This window comes from Pteropus medius, unplaced genomic scaffold (genome assembly GCF_902729225.1).
Source record: "Pteropus medius unplaced genomic scaffold, Ma_sr-lr_union100, whole genome shotgun sequence".
Lineage (NCBI taxonomy): Eukaryota > Metazoa > Chordata > Mammalia > Chiroptera > Pteropodidae > Pteropus > Pteropus medius.
Window position 1 is genome coordinate 12,086,343 of NW_024349796.1, and position 24,165 is coordinate 12,110,507.

Genomic DNA, 24,165 nt, shown 5'->3' on the forward strand with positions numbered 1-24,165 from the left:
AGCCTTTCCCACTATGTAAGAATCCATGCGGAGACAGGCATAGTCATTATCTTGTTAATCTTTATATTCCCAGTGCCTAGCCAAGTTCTTATGTGACATTTTAGGTCATTAGCAATTATCTATTAAATTTGTCTAGGCTTCAGAGTAGCATACTTTCAAATCCATCAGACTTGGGCTGTTACATTTGACAAAGTCAGAAATTGCCTTCTTCTGCTTTTAACATGCTAGCCTTTCAGAAAATACTTTCCAATGATGAGTCAAAATGTTGGATGGTTTCAGAACAGGACTTCAATAACCATCTTCTGCACATAATTAGCATTTTTAAAAAAATGTCAATATTTCCAGGTCACCAGAGTCCATGCCAAATCAGAATGTAAACATCTCTATGTGAAAATTCAGACATAGTGGAAGATCGGGGTCATGCAAGGAAACTTATTTTTAGTATATACACTCAAACTAACAATTCCTGAATTATCCAAAAAAAAAAAATATTCATAATTTAATCAAATGCTGTGAACTTAAAAAGAAAAAAAAAAACTTTTCCTGAAAAGATGTAGTAAGACTGCATTGCTCTTTCTGAAAAGCACCTAATTACCCGGCATTATGAATATTAGATGAACCAACTTTGGTTTTCGATCTCAACAGTATGAAACCACTTTCTTAAATAAGATAGCAATCACATAATTTAAAATGCTACTTATTGTATACAGAGGCACATGGACCTCAAATGCCGATTTGGCCTCTGCTTGTGTTGGGTTATTTGCTCATTACCTGTAGTGTTATGCTCACAGTCATCACACACTCCTCCACCCCCTCTGTGGTGCTCAGATGGAAATGGGTCCTCTGAGATGCTGTAGTGGCAGCTTCTGGAATGGCTGTTGCACTGACAAGGTTTACAATTGAAAGCGTGAACTTGATCACCTTGGCGGAAGGGCTTGTCATTATAAAGAGGCAAGCAGCGATCACACTAGAACAACAAAGAAATATCAGAACAATGAATAAATATAACGCTCTGAATTGTCTTTGTTCTTATTTATGTATCAGGCATTTTCTCTAGATGGAAAGCTAATATCAAAGAGGTAAAAGCCAGCAACTACTATACTCTGAAAAATGTTTTATAAAACAGAAATTAATACATTATAGGCATGGTGGTGTGCAAATGTAGAAGTGACCATGCAAAACAAACTTAATAACCAATGGGGAAAGTTTTTAATGTTCCATGGCCTTCCTTTTTTTTTTTTTTTTTGTCAAAACATTAAAAACTTGACTTCCAGTTTTCAGTTCCACAGGCGAAAAGCTTAGAAGTTGCCACGCCATCCTAACAAGTAGAAAGCTGAACAGACTGAAAAACTCGATGACTCTTTTTGGATCCCCAAGGGGAGGAAACAGAGCAAATAGCTGCCCCCATGATGGAGAGAGAGACAGGCAAAAACAGGAAACTCTGGCTACAGGAGCAGAGATGAGCGGAAGCCTCCATGGAAAACCACGCTGGGGTAAAAACATCCAAACTGTAATTGACAAATTGCTGGAAGTTCAGTATGGATGAGTCTGAGAGCTGAAAATTATGGGGGCACCTAGTTATAAAGGGGCCCCCATAATTTTGTGGGATTCACTTTTAGGAGCATGACATTGTTTTCATAATAGATAACAGGAAAAAAAATTCCTGGAGCTTCTAGCAGAGAAAAGGGAAAGAAATCATTTTGAAATACAACAGAGCATTCCGTCATTCTTCACAATATCTGTCCTCAGGAGAAATTAGTTAAGCAGAGGCTAATCTGCTGGGGTACAGTCAGAGCCTAACTGACCTAGAAAGGGGAGACCCACATGCAGGCCACTCCAGCCAACCCATTCCTCTTAAGGGGGTTGAAAAAAATTAAGAAACTCTTGTGGAGTTCACAGTCCAATGGTACAGGCTCCCTGAAAGACTGAGACCTAAACACAGGATCACAGAACGCTTCCTTCACCTCTCACTACCATGTTACTTTACCTACGCAGCATGGCCAGCCATCCAGAAAAAAATCACAAGGCGTACCAAAAAACAGAAACAGAAACTGAAACTACAATATAAAGAGAAAGAGCAAACATCAAAACCAGCTATGGAGGGATGTTGAAATTATCAGACCAGGAATTTAAATCAACTACGATTACGATGCTAAGGGATCTAATGGGTAGACAGCGTGCAAGGACTCATGGGCAATGTACACAGAGAGATGGAAATCTTAAGAAAGGACTGAAAAGAAATGCTAGAGATCAAAAATGCTGTAACAGAAATTAAGAATGCCTTAGCTGGGATTATTAGTAGACTGAACATGGCTAAGGAAAGAATCTAGGAACTGGAGGATATATCAATAGAAACCTCTCTAACTGAAAAACAAAGAGAATAAAGATGGGAAAAAAAAAACAATAGACTAAAGATTGTAGGACAACTACAAAAGGTATAACATATACATAAGGGGAATGCTGGAAGGAAAAGAAAGAGAAAAAGGAACAGAAATATTTGTAACAATAATGACTTCCCCCCCAAACTAATGTCAAACATCAAACCACAAATGGGGAAGCTCAGAGAACAAGCAGGAAAATGACAAAAAATAAAATATACCTAAGGACAGCATTTTCAAACTACAGAAAATCAATGATCCAGCAAAAAAAATAAAAATAAAATCGTGAAATAAGCCCGAGGTCAAAATACCTGACTCATAGGGGAACAAAGATAATAATTACATCCAACTTCTCAGAAACCTTGAAAGCAAGAAGAGAGTAGTTAAAATATTTAAATTGTTGACAGAGGTAAAAAATACCACCTAGAATTCTGTACCTGGCAAAATTATCCTTCAAAAGTGAAGATTACAAACTTTCTCAGACCAAAAATCAATGAAGGAATTTGTTGCCAGGAGATCTCCCTTGTAAGAAATATTAGAAAGTTCTTCAGGAAGAAGGAAAATATAGATTAGAAACTCAGATCCATGCAAAGGCAGAAGAGCACTGAAGAAGGAATAAGTAAAAATAAAAGAAAAACTTATTTTTCTTATTCTTAATTGATCTAACAATTAATACTTTTTTCAAAATGATGCAACGATGTATCCTATTATATATGTTTATGTATATCTTATTCATATGTAAATGCTTATGTATGCTTACATATAACTGAAATGAATAAAGCAATAATATAAGAGACAGGATGAAGGAGTTAGGATTATTTTATTAGAAGGTATTTACACTACCTATATACTAGATTAGTTATACACCTATTGAAAAATCTAGGACAACTACTAAAAAAGGTTAATAAAAAGAAGTAATAACTGCTATGCTAAGAAAGAAGAGAAAATAGAATCTTATAAAATGCTCAGCTAAAATCACAAAAGGCATCAACAACAAAAAAATCTAGACATTATACCCTTCATGAAAATTAACTCAAAATGGATAATAGACTTAAATGTAAACACAAAGCTATAAAACTCTTTGAAGACAACACAGGAGAAAACCTAGATGGTTTGGGCTATGGCGATGCCTTCTTAGGTACAACAGCAGAGACATAATCCATGAGAGAAATAACTGACAAGCTGGACTCCATTAAAATTAAAATCTTCTGCTCTACAAAGATAATGTCAAGGAAATGAAAAGACAAGCTACAGACTGAGAGAAAATATTGTAAAACATGTATGTGATGAAAGACATCTAAAATAGACAAAGAATTCTTAAAACTCAACAATAAAAAACAAACCACCCTATTAAAACATGGCCCAAAGACCATAGCAAACACCTCACCAAAGAAGATAATACAGATGGCAAATAAGCATATGAAAAGATGCTCCATATTGTATGTCATCAGAGAAATGTAAATTAAAACAACAGTGAGATACCCCTACACACGTATTAGAATGCCAAAATCTGGAGCACATACAACACCAAATGCTGGTGAGGATGTGGATGAGATGAACTCTCCTACGTGACTGGTGGGAATATAGAACGATAGAGCCACTCTGGAAGACAGTTGGCAGTTTCTTATAAAACTAAGCATACTCTTACCATATGGTTCAGCCATCGTGCTCCTGCGTATTTACCCAAAGGAGCTGAAAACACACGTCCACACAAAAATCTGCTCACAAATGTTGATAGCAGCTTTATTCACAATCGCCAAACTTAGAAGCAAACAAGATGTCCTTCAGTGGGTGAATGTATAAATAAACTTGGTACATCCAGACGATAGACTATTATTCAGTGCCAAAAAGAAATGAGCTATCGAGCCATGAAAAGACATTTAGGAATATTAAATGCATATTACTAAGTGAAAAAAAAAACAATCTGAAAAGGCTATGTCTATGTGATTCCAACTACATGACTTTGCGGAAAAGACAGAACTACGCCGAAAACAGAAAGGTCAGTGGGTGTCAGGAATGCAGGAGGGGATAGATAACTCAGCAGAGCACTGGGGATTTTTAGGGTAGTGAAAACACTGTGTGTGCTGTTATAAGTATGGATATGTGCATGATATACTTGTCCATACCCATAGAATGTACAATACCAAGAGTGAATTGTAAGGTAAACTTAGGGACAATGATTGATTATGATATGTCAATGTAGGTTTATCATTGGAAAAATAAAGAAAAGAATCATTCTGGTGAGTGATGTTGATAATGGGGGAGGCTATGCATGGCTGGTGGCAGAAGGTGTATTAAAAATCTGTGACTCTCTTTCAATTTTATGGTAAATCGCAAATGCTTTAAAAATATATTTTTTTAAAAAGTAAAGGAAAAAAATTTTTAAAAACCAGATTGTTTTTCTTATCATTGAAAGACTTCTTTATATATTTTGAATATAAGTCCTTTCATTTATTCTGTCTACTTCCTACGAAATAATCAGTATTTATTGAGCTCTTTCTTTTTAGACATTTTAGTGGGTTAAATAGTGACCTCCAATCTTGTCCAGCAAGACCTCAGAATCTGACATTATTGAGAAATGGGGTCTCTGTTGATCATGACATAGAATCCTTGGTATAGTGTGGGTGCTAAATCCGATGACTTATAATAGACGATAGAGAGCAACAGAGAAGCCCATGGAAAAATGAAGGGAAAGATGGGGTTATATTACCATAAGCCCAAAACACCCTAAGCCACAAAAGCTGGAAGTGGCAAAGAAGGATCCTCCCCACAGCCTTCTGAGCAAGCTTGGCCCTGCCGATACCTTGATTTTGAACTTCTGGCTTCCAAACCTGTGAGAGAATTAAGTTCTGTTGTTTTAAACCACCAAGTTTGTGCTAATTTGTTGCAGGAGCTCTGGAATACTAATACAGACACTATTCCAGGAAATCGGGGCCACTAAAATGAACAACAGGTCGTATTTGTCTTTAAGGAGTTGAAAGCAATGCTACAACCTAAACTGGCTGTAATTTACTGAAAGTACCTGCAAAGTTTTACAGAATCAGCAATATCTGAACTTGTTTTTAAAAGGAACGCTGGGCACTGCTTGGTCAGCTGTGGGGTCGGGGGGAAGGAGCAAAGAGGCCAGAGAGCCCGAGAGGACTTGGAGGGGATGGAAACTGGAGAATCCTGCTGTGGCCAGAGCAGAGAAGGGCGGGGTGGAAAATGAGGCTGGAGAGGTGGGAAGTGGAAATACAGTTTACCTTGAACAGCCGGGGGTTAGGGGCACCGACCCTGGAGCTGTGGAAGACCACCTAGGAATACTAAAGAAATGCATGTACAGTGCTGAACACAGGTGCAGGTGCTTATAGAAGCTCACGAAGCCCAAATTCTCTGATTTCACGTCCACCCCCCAAATTCTGGTGCTAATCAGAGTCCGAGAAGCCATGGGGCAGACGTGGGTACACCTTGTTTTATTGCGCTTCGTTTTATTGTACTTCACAGATGTTGAGGGTTTTTACAAATCAAGGTAAGACCCTCCAGCAACAACAGGATGCGGTGGTCTGGAACCGACCCGGCACTAACTCAGGTATGCCTGAACCTAGGAATTGCGTACTGCCCTGATCTGTAATTAAGGCATGCAAGACACATGCTTTCATTTTTTTTTTTAACTCCATTTAATTTCAGCTCATAGAAGTGTCCCCCAACACTGCAGCTAAGTTTTGTGGCTTATACCTAGTGGGGAGGCAGTGACCAGGGAAGCGTCCGGTCTGCTGAGATGGCCAGCATTCACTTTCTTCCTTGGCTCGAGCATGCACGTGGCTTTTTGCCTCTGTGCTGGTTCAGTACTTTGGGGTGTGGGGGAACCTGATGCTTCGGGAAGGCCACGGTGAGCACAGGTAGGATCTGTAAGCTGGTCTCCGGTTCAGCCCTGGCTCAACTCACTCCGCGTGGCTTTTTATTCTCGGGGAGCTCACCACCTCATTGGGGTGCCTGCCCCTGGAACAGGGCACAGAACTACGCTCTCGAATTCCAAAAAGTGACCTTAAAAAGTCAGCACAGGACCCATCCCCCTTTCTAGCTTTCTGACATTCAAGCTATCATTTTTTTTTTTCCTCATTCCTTCCCAAGTCCCTCCTGCCCTCTGCCATAGCCCATGTCCAAAGTAGCACAAGCTATAAGGTTTAGGTGAGGCTGACAGCTCTACTCTACAGCCCTCGGCCGTGCCCACCGACATTTCAGGCTTGTCCAGGGAGCTCTTCATTCTCTCAAGGGCTTTAGGCTTTTTCAAACCGAAGTTACAACCAGAGCTCACCTCTCACCCTTCTGCCCTGTCTTATCCCTCCCCTGAGACAATGAGCAAATGTGAGGGAAAGTCATTTTTGTGGGAAAAATTATAGTTAAATGCGTCAGAAGAGTTTCCGGTTTTAGCTGTTTTGAATCGCACTGCCGTGGACACTCTAAACCATGTAAATGTGTCTTCTGGTAAACATGCACTCTTTTCTGTTGAGTTTAAACCTAGCAAAGGTATAGCAGTGTATAAAAATTTTTATTCTACCACACCTTTGCCCATACATGGTATTTCTTGTTTTAATTTTATTTTGGTTACAGTGCATTTTTATTGATGTTGTTTAAATTCTCTGATCATAGAGGAAGTTGAGCATGCATTCATATTTACTGACCTTTTGTGAAAAGCTTGTTCAAGTATTTTGCCCATTTTTCTATATTGTTCCTCTGACTTGTAGGTGATCTTTATTTGCTCTGGATAATTGTTTTTGCAAATGTTTTATTGCATTCTGGATTTGCCCTTTTACTCTCTTAGTGATGTCTTTTTGTAAATAGAAATTTCCAGTTTTAATATAATTGAGTTTTTTCTTTCGTATTTTAACAAGTTGACCCAGAATCATTTTAAATGATAATAATAATAATAATAATAATAATAATAATAATAATAATAATATTGCCCCTTTCCCACTGTGGTGCAATGTTTTCATAGGTGAAATGTATGTTTCGAGACTCTCTTCTTCCTTCTGTGTGTTTGTCTATTTCCACCTGCACCCTATTATCTGATTGTAGCTTTATTATGTCTTGGTGTCCAGTAGTATTTTTTAGTTCTTTGCCTTCTCCAAGTTCTTCTTATCTCAACTTTTCTTCTTTTTTTTTGATTATCTTGACTATTTTGTCTTTTCAATTTCATATACATTTTATAATAATTCATATTATTCATAATTGACTCTGCTGAGATTTTGATTGGGATTACATTGGATTTGTTGCTCAACTTGTGGAAAATTGATATTTTTATAATATTGAGGCCTTCAATTTATGAACATGCTCTGGCTCTCAATTTATTTGACTTATTTTACTTGTCAATAAAATAAAATATCATGTGTATGTCTTTCAGTAAGTTATTTGTTTAAGCTACGATAATTTTAAATTAAGTTGTAATTGCAACCTGTCACATAAAAATGTAGTTGATTTTTGTTTTAATCATATGTCCAGTTACTTTGCTAAATTTACTCCTTCATTTTAGTTCATAAATTCTTTTGGACCGTCCATGAACCTTTTAATGTTTACTGTGAATACTGACGGGTGTATTTCTTCGTTTCCCATATTTATACCATTTATTTCTTTCATTTAATCCCTATTGCGCTGGCTTAGATTTTTAATGATGGACAGAGAGAGTAACAATTTATTTACCATTCTGTCTGCTACAGTGTCACCCCGCCGCCCTGCCGGTTAGTATGCTTATTGGATGAAGGAAATCCTCTTCTATTTCTGGCTAAGAGTTTTTCTTTCTTTTTTTAATCAAAAATGGACCTTAAAACTTCATCGAATGTTTTTCTGGGTCTACTGAGATGATTACATGGGCTTTCTCTTTTATTAAGTGAATGCGGCAAATGTTAACATTTTCTTATCATATATGCATTTAAGTTCTTCATTTCCTTTTCAGGAGGTTTTGATGTCTTATTAAGATCAAAATATTTTCTAATATTGTTCTCATGATTTTTCCTTGATTCTGTGAATTAGTCATGACATATATTTGGAAATATATTGCTTTCTTTCCAAATATTTGGAGATTTTGGGGGTTTTTGGTTATTAATTTTTAGCTTAATTTTACTATGGTCTGATACTCTGATTTACTTGAATTACTTGAAATTTGTTGAGAATTGCTTCATGACCAAACATATTAAAAGTTTTAATTTTTATGTTTATTTGAAAATCAATTATATCATAATCAAGCACAGTGCTATCTATTAATTAGGTCAATTATGTTAATTTTGCTAAAAATTTTGTTATTGATCTGTTAATTTTTAAGACAGGTGAGTTAAAAACCTTTGCTTATTATAGATTTATCTATTTCCTCTTTAATTCTGCCAAATATGTATAGAAATTTTAACTATAAACATAAATTCATTTCTTCTGTTCTTGTGAAATGATATTTTCAGTACTACAAAACATACCTTGTTATTTCTAAAACACTTCTTAAAATATGTTCTCTGAAAATTTGAAACTACCCTTCTTTTGGTTAGTGTTCTTGGTATTTCTTTGTCTAATCTTTTATTCTTAAGTATTGTGTAAGCAGCATATAGGCTGATCATCATGGTTTTTTAATTTATATAATCTATTACCTTTTATTGTAATTATTAATACTCCTATTGATACTCCTTACAATTTGTTTTCTATTTTTTGTACCTCTTTTGTGTTCCTTTTTTTTCCTATCTTATCCTCTTTAAATTTTTAAAAATTTTTCATTGTATTTTCCCCTTTATAAGCTCATAGTTATTTTTCCCCTAATTTTGTAGTCACATAAGGGACTGCAATATGCATCCCTGATTTCTTACAAATATAAATTAATACTTTTTTCAGTTACATAGTGATAAACCCTTTAACTTCATTTATTCCATCCAAATTTTTGTATTTCATCATTGATTTCCTCTATTCAATTTAAATGTTACCATTATTTTTAGTTTTGTACATTAGGTACTAATTTATGCACACATTGGCTTTTGTTTCTTTACATTTCCTGCTTTTTCCCCCCACACCTCCCATTCCCCCATTCATTTTCCTTTTTCTGATTGAAGAATTTTAGTTCTAATTTAACTGCATCTACTGGCAAAAAAATCTCTTAATTTCTGTTTATTAGAAAATGTGTTTATTCCACCCTCGAAGGTCATTTTTGAATTCTGTGTTGTCATTTATATTCTTTGGACACTTCAAAGATGACGATAAATTGTTTTCTGGCTTTCATTGCTTCTGCTGAGAAATCAGCTCTGTTTTATTCCTTTTTAAATGGTAACTTAAGAGAATAGTTTAAAATTTGTTAAATCTGTTTACATTTTTGTTATTTGTTTCTGACCTTAGTCATCATGGTCAGAGAATGTGATCTTTAACGCATCTGGTTTTTGTAACTTATACAAGTTTTCTTTGACAATATATAAGTAAATGTTTCCTCATACTTGAAAAGGAGTCTTAGTCTTGATACATATAAATATTGAAATATATCTATTCAATTGATTCTAATTTATAATGTGTCTACTGTAAAGAATTTTCTGTTCCAATTTTCTATCCTAATAACATTTGAGGAAATATGTTAAAAATCTCCAAATTATTTCATTTTCTAGAAATTTCTATGAGTATTTCTAATAGCTTTTTTCTTAAAAATTTTAGATACTCTTCTCATAGTTCATGTCAGCTTTATGTTCACTGAGAATCGCACTGCAGTGTAGTTTTTTTTTTCTTTTTCAGGAGTTACACTTCCTAATCTATTTTTATGTCCTTCATATTATTTTTAACCTTTCTATTTTATTACAGTTATATGATTATTAACTTCTCAGTCACACAGATTGGGTTTCAAATACCACCTCTGCCATTTATTAGCCATGTATCATTGAATGCCTCAAACAACAGTTTTCTAATCTGACAAATGGAGTGTTGTAAGAAATAATGAGAAGATATGAAAATCTCTTAGCACGATACCTGTCATATAGAAAGCACTCAGTAAAATTCAGTCACTGATATTGTTAATTGCCCGAGTGATACTAATAGTAAATAAGAAAAACTGAAAAGCCATCATTGAATATGCTATGCAAAATAAACATAAGAAAAGGAGGAAGAATTTGAGATATAAAAAATTACTGAGAATATAAAAAAAATTAATAAACGCACATCAGCTAATGCTTAAAAAACAAAATAGATGTCTCTGTCACATCCAATGAAGAAAAATTAAAAACCAAATAGGTAGAGACTGACATAATTATGGGGACCTTTTGTCCAACACTATATTAATAAACTTGAAAAATGTGATACTATACATAATTTTCTGGAAAAATACAAAAGTAAAATTATGCTAGAGAAAATATGTATACTGAGAAATTTCATTCATTTTTAATTTTTATTGTGGCAAAAACACTTAAGGAGAGTTCTACTCTCTACAAGAATTTTAAGTGTACGATTTGATGTTAACTGCAAGCAAAATGCCACAGAGCAGAATTCTAGAACGTGCATTACTGAAGCACTAACTCACTAATGGTTCCCTATTCTCTCTGCTCCCTTCCCTTAGTAACCGCTGTTCTATCATTTTTTAAATTATTTTAGATACCTCATATAAATGGAATCATACAGCATTTGTCCTGCAACTGGTTTATTTCAATTAACCAATGTCCTCAAGTTTCATTCATATTGTTATATATTGCGGGATTTCCTTTTTTTTAGGATGACTATCTTATTGCATATAATACATTTTCTTCATTCATCCATCAGTGGACATTTAGGTTGTTTCTACATCCTGGCTGCTGTGAATAATTTGCATAGAACACGGGAATGCTAATGCTCTTCAAGATCCAGATTTTAATTATTTTGGATAAATCCCCAGAAGTGGGATTGCTGAATCATATGGTGGTTCCATGGTTAATCCTTTGTAAAACTATCATGCTGTCTTCCATAGCAGCCACACCATTTCGTATCCCTACCAACAATGCACAAAGGTTTCATTTTCTCTACATCATCAACGTCTATTGTCTTGTTTTTCTTCATAAAATAGTCATCACTACAGGTGTGAGGTGATATCTCATTGCAGTTTTAATTTGCATTTCCCTAACATTGAGCAATTTTCATATACTTGTTGGCCATTTGTATGTCTTTAGAAAAATGTCTTTTCCAGTACTTAGCTCATTTTTGAACTGGGTTATTAGTGGGGTTTTTTTTTTTTGCTATCGAACGATAGTTCTTCAAAGGTTTTAGAAATCCACCATTTATCAGATAGATGGTTTGCAAATATTTTCTCCCATTCTATAGGTTGCCTTTTCACTCTGCTTGCTTCTCTTCCTGCACAAAAGCTTTTTGGCATGCTGCCACTCCACTTCTCTCTGATTATGTTGCTGTGCTTTTGGGATCATGTCCATTAAATCAGTTTCCAGATCAATGTCATGAAGTTTCCCTCCTATGTTTTCTTCTAGGGCTTTTACAATTTCAAGTCTTACAATTAAGTTTTTAATCCATTTAGAGTTGATTTTTGTGTATGGTGTAAACTAAAGATCCAATTTCATTCTTTTGCATATGGATATCCAATTTCCCCAACGCCATTTGTTGAAGAGATTATCCTTGCCTCATTTTATACTCTTCACATCTTTTTCAAAGATCAATTGAATGCACATGCACTAGTTTATTTCTGGCCTTTGTATTCTGTTCCATTGTTTTTCTGTTCATCTTTATATGCCCATATCATGTTGTTTTGATTACTATAGCTTTGTAATCTATTTTGAAACCAGCAAGTGTGATGCCTCCAGCTTTGTCCTTTTTATTTCTTCTAGGTTGCTTTGGCTATTCACTCTTGTGGTTTTATATACACTTTAGAATTTTTTCTATTTCTGAAAAAAAAAAGCTATTTGGGTCTTGATAAGGATTTCATTGACTCTATACATAGCTTTAAATATTATGAACATTTTAATAAGGTTCCAATACATAAACAAGGAATGCTTTTCAATTTGTGTCTCATTTAATGTCTTTAATCGATGTTTTGTAGTTTTCAGTATACAATTCTTTCACCGTCTTCGTTTACTCCTAAGTATTTCATTCTTTTAATGCTATTGTAAATGGAATTATCATCATAATTTTCTTTGTAGATAGTTCATCACTAGTGTATAAAAATGCAGCTAGTTTTTGTATGCTGATTTTGTATTCTATAACTACTGAATTCATTTATTCTTAGAATTTAAAAAACAATCGTTTTTATGGTGACATTAGTTAACAAAATCCCATAAGTTTCAGGTGTACAATTTAACAGTAAGGCATATATATGTACACACACACACACACACACACATACACATTGTGAGATAGATAGATAGATAGATAGATAGATAGATAGATAGATAGATAGATATAGATAGATATTGCATTGTGTATTCACCTCTCATAGTTAGATTTCTTTCTGTCATCACATATTTGACCCCTTTTACCCCATCTACGTCCCCGCTCCCCATACCCTCTGGTAAGCACTAGTCTATTGTCTATGTGTGTCTGTTTGTCTTGTTCGTTTGTTGCTTTTAGGCTTATATCCCACATATAAGTGATATCATGTGGTTTTCAACTTTTTCTGCCTAGCTTATTTCACTTAGCATGATTATCTCGAGATCCATCTATGTTGTCACAAATGGCAGTATTTCATCTCTTCTTATGGCTGAGTAATATTCCATTGTATATATGTACCACAGCTTCTTTATCCAATCATCTATTGTAGAGCACTTTGGTTGCTTTCATGTCCTGGCCACTGAAAATAATGCTGCTACGAACATTGGTATGCAAGATATCTTTTCAAGTCTCTGGGATAAATAGCAGAGAGATTGCTGGATCATACGGTAGGTTAATTCTTAGTCTTTTGAGGAAACTCACTGTTTTCCATAGTGGCTATACCAATTTACATTCCCACAAGCATTGTATGAGGGTTCTTTTTTCTCTGTATCCTTCCAACACTTGTTATTACTCATCCTGTTGATAACAGCTAACAGGTGCGAGATGGTATTTCATTGTGGTTTTGATTTGCATTTCTCTAATAGCTAGCGATGTTGAGCATCTTTCCATATATGTGTTGGTCATTTATATGTCTTCTTTGGGAAAGTGTCTGTTCAGGTACTCTCCTCATTTTTTGATTGGATTTTTTGTTGTTATTGAGTTGTGCGAGCTCCTTGTATATATTGGATACTAGGCCCTAAACGGAAGTATTGCTTGCAAATATATTTTCCCAGACGGTTGTCTCTTTACCTTGTTGATGGTTTCTTTTGCTGTGCAGAAGCTTTTTAGTTTGATGTAGTCCCATTCATTTATTTTTGCTTTTACTTCCCTTACCTTTGAGGTCAAAATCATAAATCCTCTTTAAGAGCTTGAGTTTAGTTCCTATGTTATGTTCTATGCATTTTATTGTTTCAGGTCTTATATCCAGGTCCTTAATCCATTTTGAGTTAATTTTGGTGTGTGATGATAGACAGCAGTCTAGTGTCATTCTTTTGCAGGTGGCTTTCCAGTTTTCCCAGTATCATTTATTGAAGAGACTTTCCTTTCTCCACTGTATGTTTTTGGCATTTTTGTCAAAAATTGTTTGCCCATGTAAACATAGGTTTATTTCTAGACTCTCAATTCTGTTCCACTGGTCCATGTGTCTGTTTTCTGCCAATACGATGCCATTTTGGTTGTTGTCGCTTTGTAGCGTAATTTGAAGTTGGGCAGAGTGATGCCTCCAGCCTCATTCTTTCTTCTCAGGATGGCTTTGGCAATTCTGTGCTTCCATATATGTGCTTCTATATAAATCTGATGAATTTTTGTTTTATTTCTTTAAGAAAATGTTGATGGAGTTTTGATGGAGATTGCATTAAATCTATATAAGGCTTTAGGTAATAAGGTCATTTCAACTATGTTAATTCTTCTAATACAAGAACACGAAATATCTTACCATTTTTTTTGTATCTACTTCATTTTTAAGGTCTTATAATTTTCATCATATAGGTCCTTTACATGTTTCATTAGATTTATTCCTAGGTATTTTTATTCTTTTTGTTGCAATTGTAAAAGGAATTATTTTTTCCACTTCTTTTTCTGAGTCTTCATTACTAGAGTATAGGAACACTATGAATTTTTGAACATTGATTTTTGTGTCCAGAAACTTTACTGTATTTGCTTATTGTTTCTAGTAGTGTTCTTTTGGAGTCTTTAGGTTTTTCTATGTAATCATGTCATCTACAAATAGTGAGAGTTTTACTTCTTCATTTCCTATTTGGATGCCTTTTATATCTTGCCTGATTGCACTCGCTAGGACCTGCAATGTAATATTGAATAACAGTGGCAATAGTGGACAGCATTGCTTTGTTCCTGATCTTAGAGGGAAAGTTCTTAGTTTTTCACCATTGAGTATAATGTTGGCTGAGAGTTTGTCATATATGGCCTTTCTTATGGTTAGGTATTTTCCTTTTATACCTATTTTCTTAAGTGTTTTGACCATAAATTGATGCTGTATCTTGTCGAAGGCTTTTTCTGCATCTATTGATATGATCGTATGATTCTTATTTTTTAATCCATTTGTGGTGTATTACATTAATTGATTTGCATACGTTGAACCATCCCTGTGCCCCTGGGATGAAGCCCACTTGATCGTGGTGTATAATCTTTTAAATATGTTGCTATATTCAGTTCACTAGTATCTTATTTGGGATTTTTGCATCTGTGTTCATGAGAGAGATTAGTCTGTAGTTTTCTTTTTTTGTGTTATCTTTACGAGGTTTTGGTATCGGGGTAATATTGGCCTCATAAAATAAGTTGGGAAGTATTCCCGCCTCTTTGATTTTTCAAGTGTTTGAGAGGAATAGGTATTAAATCTTCTTTGAACTTTTGGTAGAATTCACTGGTAAAGCCATCTTGTCCTGGACTTTTATTTTTGGGTAGGTTTTTGATGATTATTTCAATTTCCATTCTGCTGATCAGTCTATTTAGATTTTCCTGTTCTTGATTCAGTCTAGGAAGGTTGTATCTTTCTAAGTACTTGTCCATTTCTTCTAGGTTAATAAATTTGATGCTATATACTTTTTCATAGTATTGTATGATCCTTTGTATTTCTGCAGTGTCTGTCATAGTTTCTTCTCTTTCATCCCTGATTTTTTCTCTTCTTTAGTGAGTCTAGCCAGGGGTTTGTCAATTTTATTAACCTTCTCAAAGAACCAGCTCTTTGTTAAATTTATTTTTTCTATTGTTTTCAATTTCATTTAATTCTCTAATTTTGATAATTTCCTTCTGCTGACTTTAGGCTTCATTTGTTCTTCCTTTTCTAGTTTAAGATGAAACATTAGGTTTCTTGTTTTTTGAGATAGACCTGTAATGATATGAACTTTCCTCTTATTACTGCTTTTCCATGTCTCAAAAGTTTTGATATGTTGTACTATCATTATCATTTGTTTCTATGTATCTCTTCATCTTTTTATTTCTCAGAATTTTTTTAACGGAGTGTTCTATATATAAGAGCATATTGTCTACAAATGGATAATTTTACCTCTTCCTTTTCAATTTGGATGCCTTTTTTTTTCTTGCCTAATTGTTTTGGCTAGAACTCCCAATACTATGTTGAACAGAAGTAGTGAGAGTGGATATTCTTGTCTTATTACTGAGCTTAGAGGAAAAGCTTTCGACCTTTCATGGTTGAACATGATGGTTGCTGCGGTCTTGCCATATGTGGCCTTTATTATGTTCAGATAGTTTCCATCTCTTCCTAGTTCATTGAGAGTTTTTTTTTTTTTTATCATGAAAGAGGTTAAATTTTGTCAAATGCTTTTCTGCATCTATTGAGACAATCACATGAATTTCTATTTTGTTAATGTGATTTATCACACAGATTGATATTTCATATATGTTGAACCATCCTTAAATCATAGGGATAAATCCAATTAGTCATTGTGTATGATCCTTTTTATGTGCTTTTGGGTTCAATTTACTAATATTTTATTGGGAATTTTGTATCTGTATTAGGGATAGTGGCCTAGAGTCATCTCTTTTTGTTAAATGTCTGGTAGAATTCACCAGAGAAGCCATCTGGGCCTGAGCTTTTCTTTGTTGACAGGTTTTTGACTAGAGATTCACTCTCCCTACTAGTTATTGATTATCTGTTCAGACTTTCTATTCCTTTACATTTCATTCCTGGTAATCTTTCATGTAGTTTGAAAAACTGTACTTTTCTGAATTCCCAGTGGAATTGTTGGGTCCAGTGGAATGTCAACATACGTTGTCCTGGCAGGTATGTATAAACTGCCCTCCTAGGACTAGTATTCCCACTGGTCCTTTATAGACTCTTGCCAGCATAGGATTATTATAATTTAAAAAAATCAAATCGAGAGTGGAAAATGATAGCTATGCTTGTTTTATTTAAGGGGAAATGAAATCAACTATATTTCTGTGTTTTTGTTTTTGTTGGGTTTTCTTTTTGACCAGTAAAGTCAGGCTAGTCTTTTTGAATAACAACTGCTTGGTAGTACCCAAACCACTCCATTAGGTCAGCAGCAAATTTCTCTTTGGTTTTAAACATTAAGGAAGTCCAGATTGTGTCTTTGGAGCATTGATACAGTATTTAGTCCACTCTTATTTAGCATGTGTTTTTTATACTGGCTTTTAGGTTGGCAATAAGGGTAATATCTTAAATGAGCTTTTTTTTTTTTTTTTTTTTTTTAGATAATAGTCATAAAGCAAAATTATTGTCTTTATAGAAATAACAAAAGAAAGCGTTTGCTGGAATTGCTCCACTAGCTCAGGTAGGCAACATCCCAAACTCAAACAGCCAGCAGTTGCTTTGTAGAAGACAAACTGCATCTGTAATCAGTGTGACAAGACCACAATTTCCATATCACCACTTCCACCAACTTTTTTCAAGAAAGTGTAACTTGAATAATGAAAACACCATCATAATGTCACTGAAGTCATCAATAAGAATACTGAAATAAAGTTAAAAATAGGCATCAGGCATTGTCTTATAGCAAAATTTTCCATTTGGTTGAAGTTTTGCAATGGGATAGAGCTTTTTAAAAATTGGGAATGAGATTAATTGCATGGCTAATTGACTTGGGGAAGAGAGTTTAATGAGCTAATTTCTCTCTTCCAAAGCCAGGAAAGTCAGAAAGTGAGTTTTCATCTATTCTATTTATCCAAATGGAAAATCTCTCCCCCACACTCAGGGCTGCCAGAAGGTAGGGTTGGGGTTGCTGCTTAGGAACTATCAGCTATCATTAGGATGCGTTAGATAAGGCCTCCTCTTTAGTTAGAGTTACAGATGATAAAATTAACTAGAAATTAATTTTTGTCATAAATTGCTCCTTGCTCTACTCTATAGGCTGTATCCTCTAAGATCGTGAATCAGTACATTTATGATCACAGAATCTGCTGTTAATAATTATAAGTAATACTTGGCATAGGAATGGTCTTATATACTGCTGATATCACTTGAACTTGAGATCAACACCTGTTAGATTTTTATCTCTTTCCTCATCATTCCCTTGCATGCGTCTCGTAACTTCCAAATTTTGAATGTGTGATATGTGCCAGGCTGTTTATTTAAGTATTACTTAAATATTTAAATATTATCACTTATCCTCATTATTTCCAGTCTATTAATTACAATATTGAGCTAAGTTGTTTTCCTTTTAGAGATGAAGAAACAGATTCACAGAGGTAGACTCAAGGACTTCCTGTTTAATATTCATATTACTTAACCTTTTTCATCTCCACATGCTATTCTAATAAAGTGGTAGATAATGTTTACTGAGGGCTTACTATGTGATGCTCTGCTAAGTACCCGGTCTTTACAACAACCCTATGAGTCAGATATTATTACCCCCATGTTATAGATGAGAAAAATAAGACTTAACGAGGTAGTATTAATCATGCAAGGATATTGGGCTAACAAATTGAGAAACAAATCAGATGTGAGATAATATAACCAAAAGCCTAGAGGATTCAATGAAATAATCCACTTTAAATGCTTACTATAATGCCCAGTACACAGAAAATGTATATTTCATGTTACTTTTCAGTTAGAGGCAGCATTAATAATTGAACTAAGATGTCTGACTTCAAGCTTATGCCTAATTTCTAACTTTTGATTCTATAATTAAATTTGATTTACAAATAATTGCTTGTGAGAGAAAACTTAAAAAGGTTAATTCCTCCACTTAATATCTTTTGGCTGAAGATCCATAGTTGATAATATTCTAATGACTGCTGCATATTTTCTTTTTACAAAACGAGTTTCATTTTATATATGTGTTTTATTGCAAATCATTTAAAAACAGCCAATTCTGAAAACTTTACAGAAACTATCCTATTTACTAATTGTTCCCATTGTGGTCCCCAAGTTTTCTCAAAAATGAATTTCTTTGAATATTAATATTATCATTACATGTGAATTTCCAGTTAACAGTTTAGCAATTGTCTATTAAGTTCCTACTGGGTGGATGACAAAGAGAGTATGAAAGTCAATAACTTGCATTTCTTCGAAGATACATGTAAGTAAACCAATCATTTTTGTTACAAGTGAAATGAGCAAGGTCAAAGTATTACTAGAGTGCTGTGGGAGAAGAGATGGGGGGCAGGTACCCTAGCCCAAAGAGTTGGTACGTCATGTGTTTCTAGAAATCAATCCATTTCTTCTCAGTTTATCTAGTACATTGGCATATAATTATTCAGTACAGTCTTGTATGATTCTTTTAATTTCTGTGGCATCAGTTGTAATGTCTCCTCTTTCAATTCTAATTTTGTTTATTTGAATCCTATGTTTTTTAGTCTAGCTAAAGGTTTGTCAAATTTAAAGAATTAATACCAATCCTTTTCAAACTCTTAAAAAAATTGAAGAGTGAATATTTCCACTTATTCTATGAGGCCAGCATTAATCTGATACCAAAACCAGACAAAGACACCACAATAAAGATTTTTTGCCATAGTGAAAAAAGGATACAAGTTATATGCCTAAAGGGGTGTAGTTTTAAAATGTCATATCTTTAAAGAAATATAATACAAGCATATATAAACATAAATGTAGAAAAGTATTCATAATAGTTTGAATTTAAAAACCAAGTTAAAAATAATATGTAGAATATAATTCTATTTTCCAGATATATTCATCTATGAATATGGATATAGAGCTACAATTTTAAGAAGATATAGACAGATTATATAAATTTGTTTAAAATAACAATAATAAAAGATTCGAAAGAATATAAACTAAAGTGTATTTTTCCCAGATTATCTGTGGGTGGTAGAGTTAGATAACTTTTACTTTTTATAATGTTATTTTTCAACAGTGTGCATTTATTAAATGTATTAAAAATTGGGGACAAATAAAATGCAACTGCATGGACAGTTTTAAGAAAATTACACATCATTTGCATGTAACATTTTCGGTAAGAAAGAAAATGAAAATATTTTAAATTATACACAGATCAGTAAGATATTACAGAGAAAATGGTTCTCTTTTTGAGCACAATGTAGGCCGAGAGTATTTATAACTTACCAGTTGAGTATGATTTTTAAAAGATAAAAAATTTTCAAATGAGATTAAAATATAGGAGCAAGGATTTTGAGATGAAAGCCTAAACTTCTGTTGTAAAATTTGTTTTAAAAGGTACAGAACTAAATGACACATTGACACATATTTTGGCTTTTGATCTTAAGGATGATGCTATGATATTATCATTTCTTGTAGTTTACAAAGATAAATGAGAAGGAATACTTTGTAGTCTATCCCGTGATTATAAAATTAATGAAAGTATTATATTTTTGGTCTCATAACTGTCTAACTCTTTTTAGGTAATACAGGGTGAATGATGAAAAAATGGGGAAAAATGAGTGAATTTTAAGTAAATTATAAATAATAGGAGTAAATTTTTGAATTCTCAAAGTTTCATTTAAAATCCAGAAATAGTTGTATCTTATATTTTGACTTTTTTGAACCAGATGGTTTTCTACTTCATGTTTTCCCAATCTCTAGTTGATCATTTGCCACTTTCAATTATGATTGTTTCTTCCATAACAATTGGATTCTCCCTGATATATCCCTGGATGCTCAAATTATAAGATTAGACAATGGCTATATCAGGGTTGATGACCTTTCTCGCTGAATCCTTTAACTGTTATAATTTTTATTGCATTTTAAATGCTGCAAATCAACTCCACAAAGTTGCAGCCAATTACTTTGACATGGTCAGGAAAAAGCAAATCATAGAATAATTATAAAATCTAGAAAACATTGATGAAATTTATTTTACTACAATATAATCTTATAATAAACTATGAGATTTCTCTCTTTTGGATCATTAAACTGGAATACAGTAGTCTTTTGTTACCATTACAGACTAGCAAGGAATCTATCAAAGATAATCCACAGGTCCAAAAACATTTTTTTTCAATGCCCATCAGTCTCAATCTTGATCCATTATTTCTTAATGCTGTCAAATTTATACAGAAAGTACAAACTTACATATAGAAACATTTAAAGAAATATAGCTATAGCAGTTCCTCATCTATTCAACTTATCCAGTCACCGATCCAACAATCAATTCCCATTATGTATTTTTGGAAGAAGGAGTAAGAAAATATCCTCTTAGCCAGATACCTGAAGTCCACGGGAAGGTTCAGGGAAGAGGGAGGTCTTCCTGCAAGCTACTCTCAGAAGAGCTTGACAGACTCGAGAAACCAAGGGACTCTGCCCTTTGAAAGCTCAAGTTCATAATGATGACCATGAGTCAGTAAAAACAACCTGTCCTCAGCATTCACAGATTAAGAAAACAGGACAATCTGTTTTTGAATGACTTCAAAAATGGATGAAACTAGCTTTTAAATGTTCATTTGAAAAAGTCCTATCTGGAAAACTTAGTTAATTCCCCCAAAATGGTAAATAATGAAATATTTTCTTTAGTACAGAGCATACAGGCAAAAATTTTAGGGGCACAAAGAATAAGAGTGCTACCATATTTTCTTAAGCATTTATAGAGAAACTAGCATTTCGCTAGTTTTTAAATCACTACAGTTATAGAATATTAGTCCATTTATCTATTGTATTTTGACTGAACTTCAAACAGAAATTAGATTTTATTGATCTAATGAGTCCCAATTATAATGCCTAAAGCATTGTAATTGCTCAGTAAATGATTATTGAGTGAGAGAATGAATAAATGAATGTATACATGAATGAGTTAATGAATAGGTGATGCAACAAAAGCTCATTTCTATTAGTGAATTCATTTTCATTCCTGGTTCTAGCAAAAAAAACCAAAGTGAAAGAAAGTTATTTTTCTGTCCTCAATAGTAAAATGCCAACCAGTGTCTTTAGGCAATGCTAGTCATGCAGTAACAATAGCTAAGGGTTACAGTGTCAGGATTAAGTGCTTCATATTTATTAGCTGAACTAAATCTTTCCAACAACCCATGAAGTAGGAGTTGCTATTATCTCCATCTTACAGATGAGAAAATTGAGGAATAGAAAAGAAATTTAATAACTTTCTAGTCACCCACTAGCATGTCAAATAGTATGAACTAGAATGTAAAAATTTCTAGAGACTGCCACATTTGCTGCATTTCATCCATTACAGTAATTCCCGTGCCTAGAAGAAGCCCTAAAACGCAGTAGGCACTCAACTTAGACATTTATAGAGAGCCTGCACTCCTAATTACCATACAATATTGGCTCCAGGGGTAGAAAATGATCTCTGAAGGACGGCAATGTTGACAGGAGAGCCCTGGAATGTTGAAGTCACCCCCCAGTCCCGCCTCATCTGGAAAATTCAGGGGCTTGTAGGCAGCCCCTGCCCCTGTGGAAAGGGGAGGAAGGAAATCTGTTTCCAAGGGAGAGATTATAAAGTGCTCACTTTTTAGAGGTCAGTATGGTATTAAGCTGAAAAAGATAATTTGTTAAACTATTCCCAAATGGCCTAAACAAATGAGAGATCTTCTGTAAATTGCCCCTTTCTCATTAGTAGAAGCCAGACTACTATGTTGGAACTTTTAAGAGCCTCGATCTCTAATAATTGTCATCAGGCTCTATTTCCAGCTTACTCTTTGCTTTGGATGCAGCAGTTCAATTGTAATTCAAATGATGCATTTTGGTGTAATTTCTTTTGTCTGCTAGATAGAGAGATCATCTTTATAAACAAAAACTTCAAAGAACTCATGTAACTATTTTTTGCAATAGAAGTTTCCCTATGTTGGTTTAAAGCTCCAATCACAAAGGTATTGTTAAACAAACTTCCTAATTTATTATCAATAACAGATTGGAGTGTGGGTGGGGGAGGGGGAGTGGGGGAAGCAAAACTTCCAACTGTAGAGACAACCTAGACAAAAATTGCTCAGTGGTTTTTTATATGGTAGGTGATCGATATGTTTAATGAATGAATGAATGAACAGACCACTTACATTTATGACATGTTACAGGACTTGACTGAAGAGTAACATCAAAGGTTTAAAGGTAAATGCAGTATTTTCCTGCAAATTTGTACCTATGGATTACTAGGTAATCTCAATTAGCAAATTCAAAACAATTACCATGCTTTGCCATTGATAAAATAGAAATACTCATGTATTTATCCTTCAATTGTATATTTCTCATTATCTTTCCCCTGGCTAGAAATTCTTATATAATTAAAATGTCCACAGAAAATATGTACTTAGTCTGTTCTCTAGGTGCTGAAATTAATAGGATAAATTAAATAACTACTAATACTATCGGACAGCACTGATCAGATATCAGTGGTGATACAATGATCATGAACACTTAACATAGCCTATCTGACGTTCCACTATTCAATTGGCTGCTTTTAGAAACTTTCTAATTCATTCAATGCCCCGTCCCTACCACTACAGGCAAAGTGCAATGGAGGATTGGAAAATCATCGAATAAAACAAATTCTAATAACATGTGAAACAAAAATCTACATTTGCGAAAATAACCGTAGATAGAATGATGGACAAGTGCTTCAATTCTCCACATTGTCTATATATAAATGTACCTGGTCGTCTAGATACTTCGAGCCTGGGGCTCCTGACAGTAAGGCTTGTGAATGCAGACCACCTAACTCTGTCTAGTTGTTGAATGAGAACCATTTGCATGAAGGGCCTTGGAATCTAACTTTGAATATGTTGCTTAATTTTTTTTATTTCTCCCTTGGCATGCCTTCCTTTCTTCATTCCCTCTTTCTATTTAATTGTAGGTCCTGTTCAGGTTACTACACAGAAAAGACATGTGAAATACACCAGATTCCCCCAAGAGTCCAGAAAGAGGACTTTAAGGGTTGTTCATGCTTGCAGGTAGTAGCCAAGCCAAAGCAGTTCTATTTGATGCAAGCATAATAATTTAATCCTATGGCCTGAGGTAGGGAACACATTTGTATAGGTAAACTTGCACTAACTTATAAAGGAAGAAAAAACGTATTCATTATATTAAAATGTTTCTTATATGCAACTCTCCAAAGTAATATTAATATATATGTATATATATAAAATACAATTATAGAATTATATATTAAAAAGCAAAATCTATTATCTCTTAGTTTTGGGGTCCCTTTAAACTTAATGAGTGAACATAAAAATGCATCTGAGCTACTATTTGAATATAAGATCACTTTATTTCAATTACAGTTGCCCTAGAATATTATATTAGTTACAGGTATACAGCAGTGATTAGATATTTATATAACTTGTGAAGTGATCACCCAGTAAGTCTAGTACAAATCTAAAGCATAAGCTATGATTTCTATTCTATGACGATTTTTATAACTTACAATTTGTACTTCTTAAC

General features: G+C 34.0%; 1 protein-coding gene across 1 annotated transcript in view; it reads right to left on the reverse strand.

Annotated features, from left to right (window-relative positions):
* The window catches only part of USH2A (usherin), a 576,091-nt gene that overhangs the window by 463,222 nt on the left and 88,704 nt on the right, over positions 1–24,165 (reverse strand). The window contains 1 exon segment of the mRNA XM_039883360.1: positions 772–967. Within this exon segment, the coding sequence (XP_039739294.1) occupies positions 772–967 (196 nt within the window).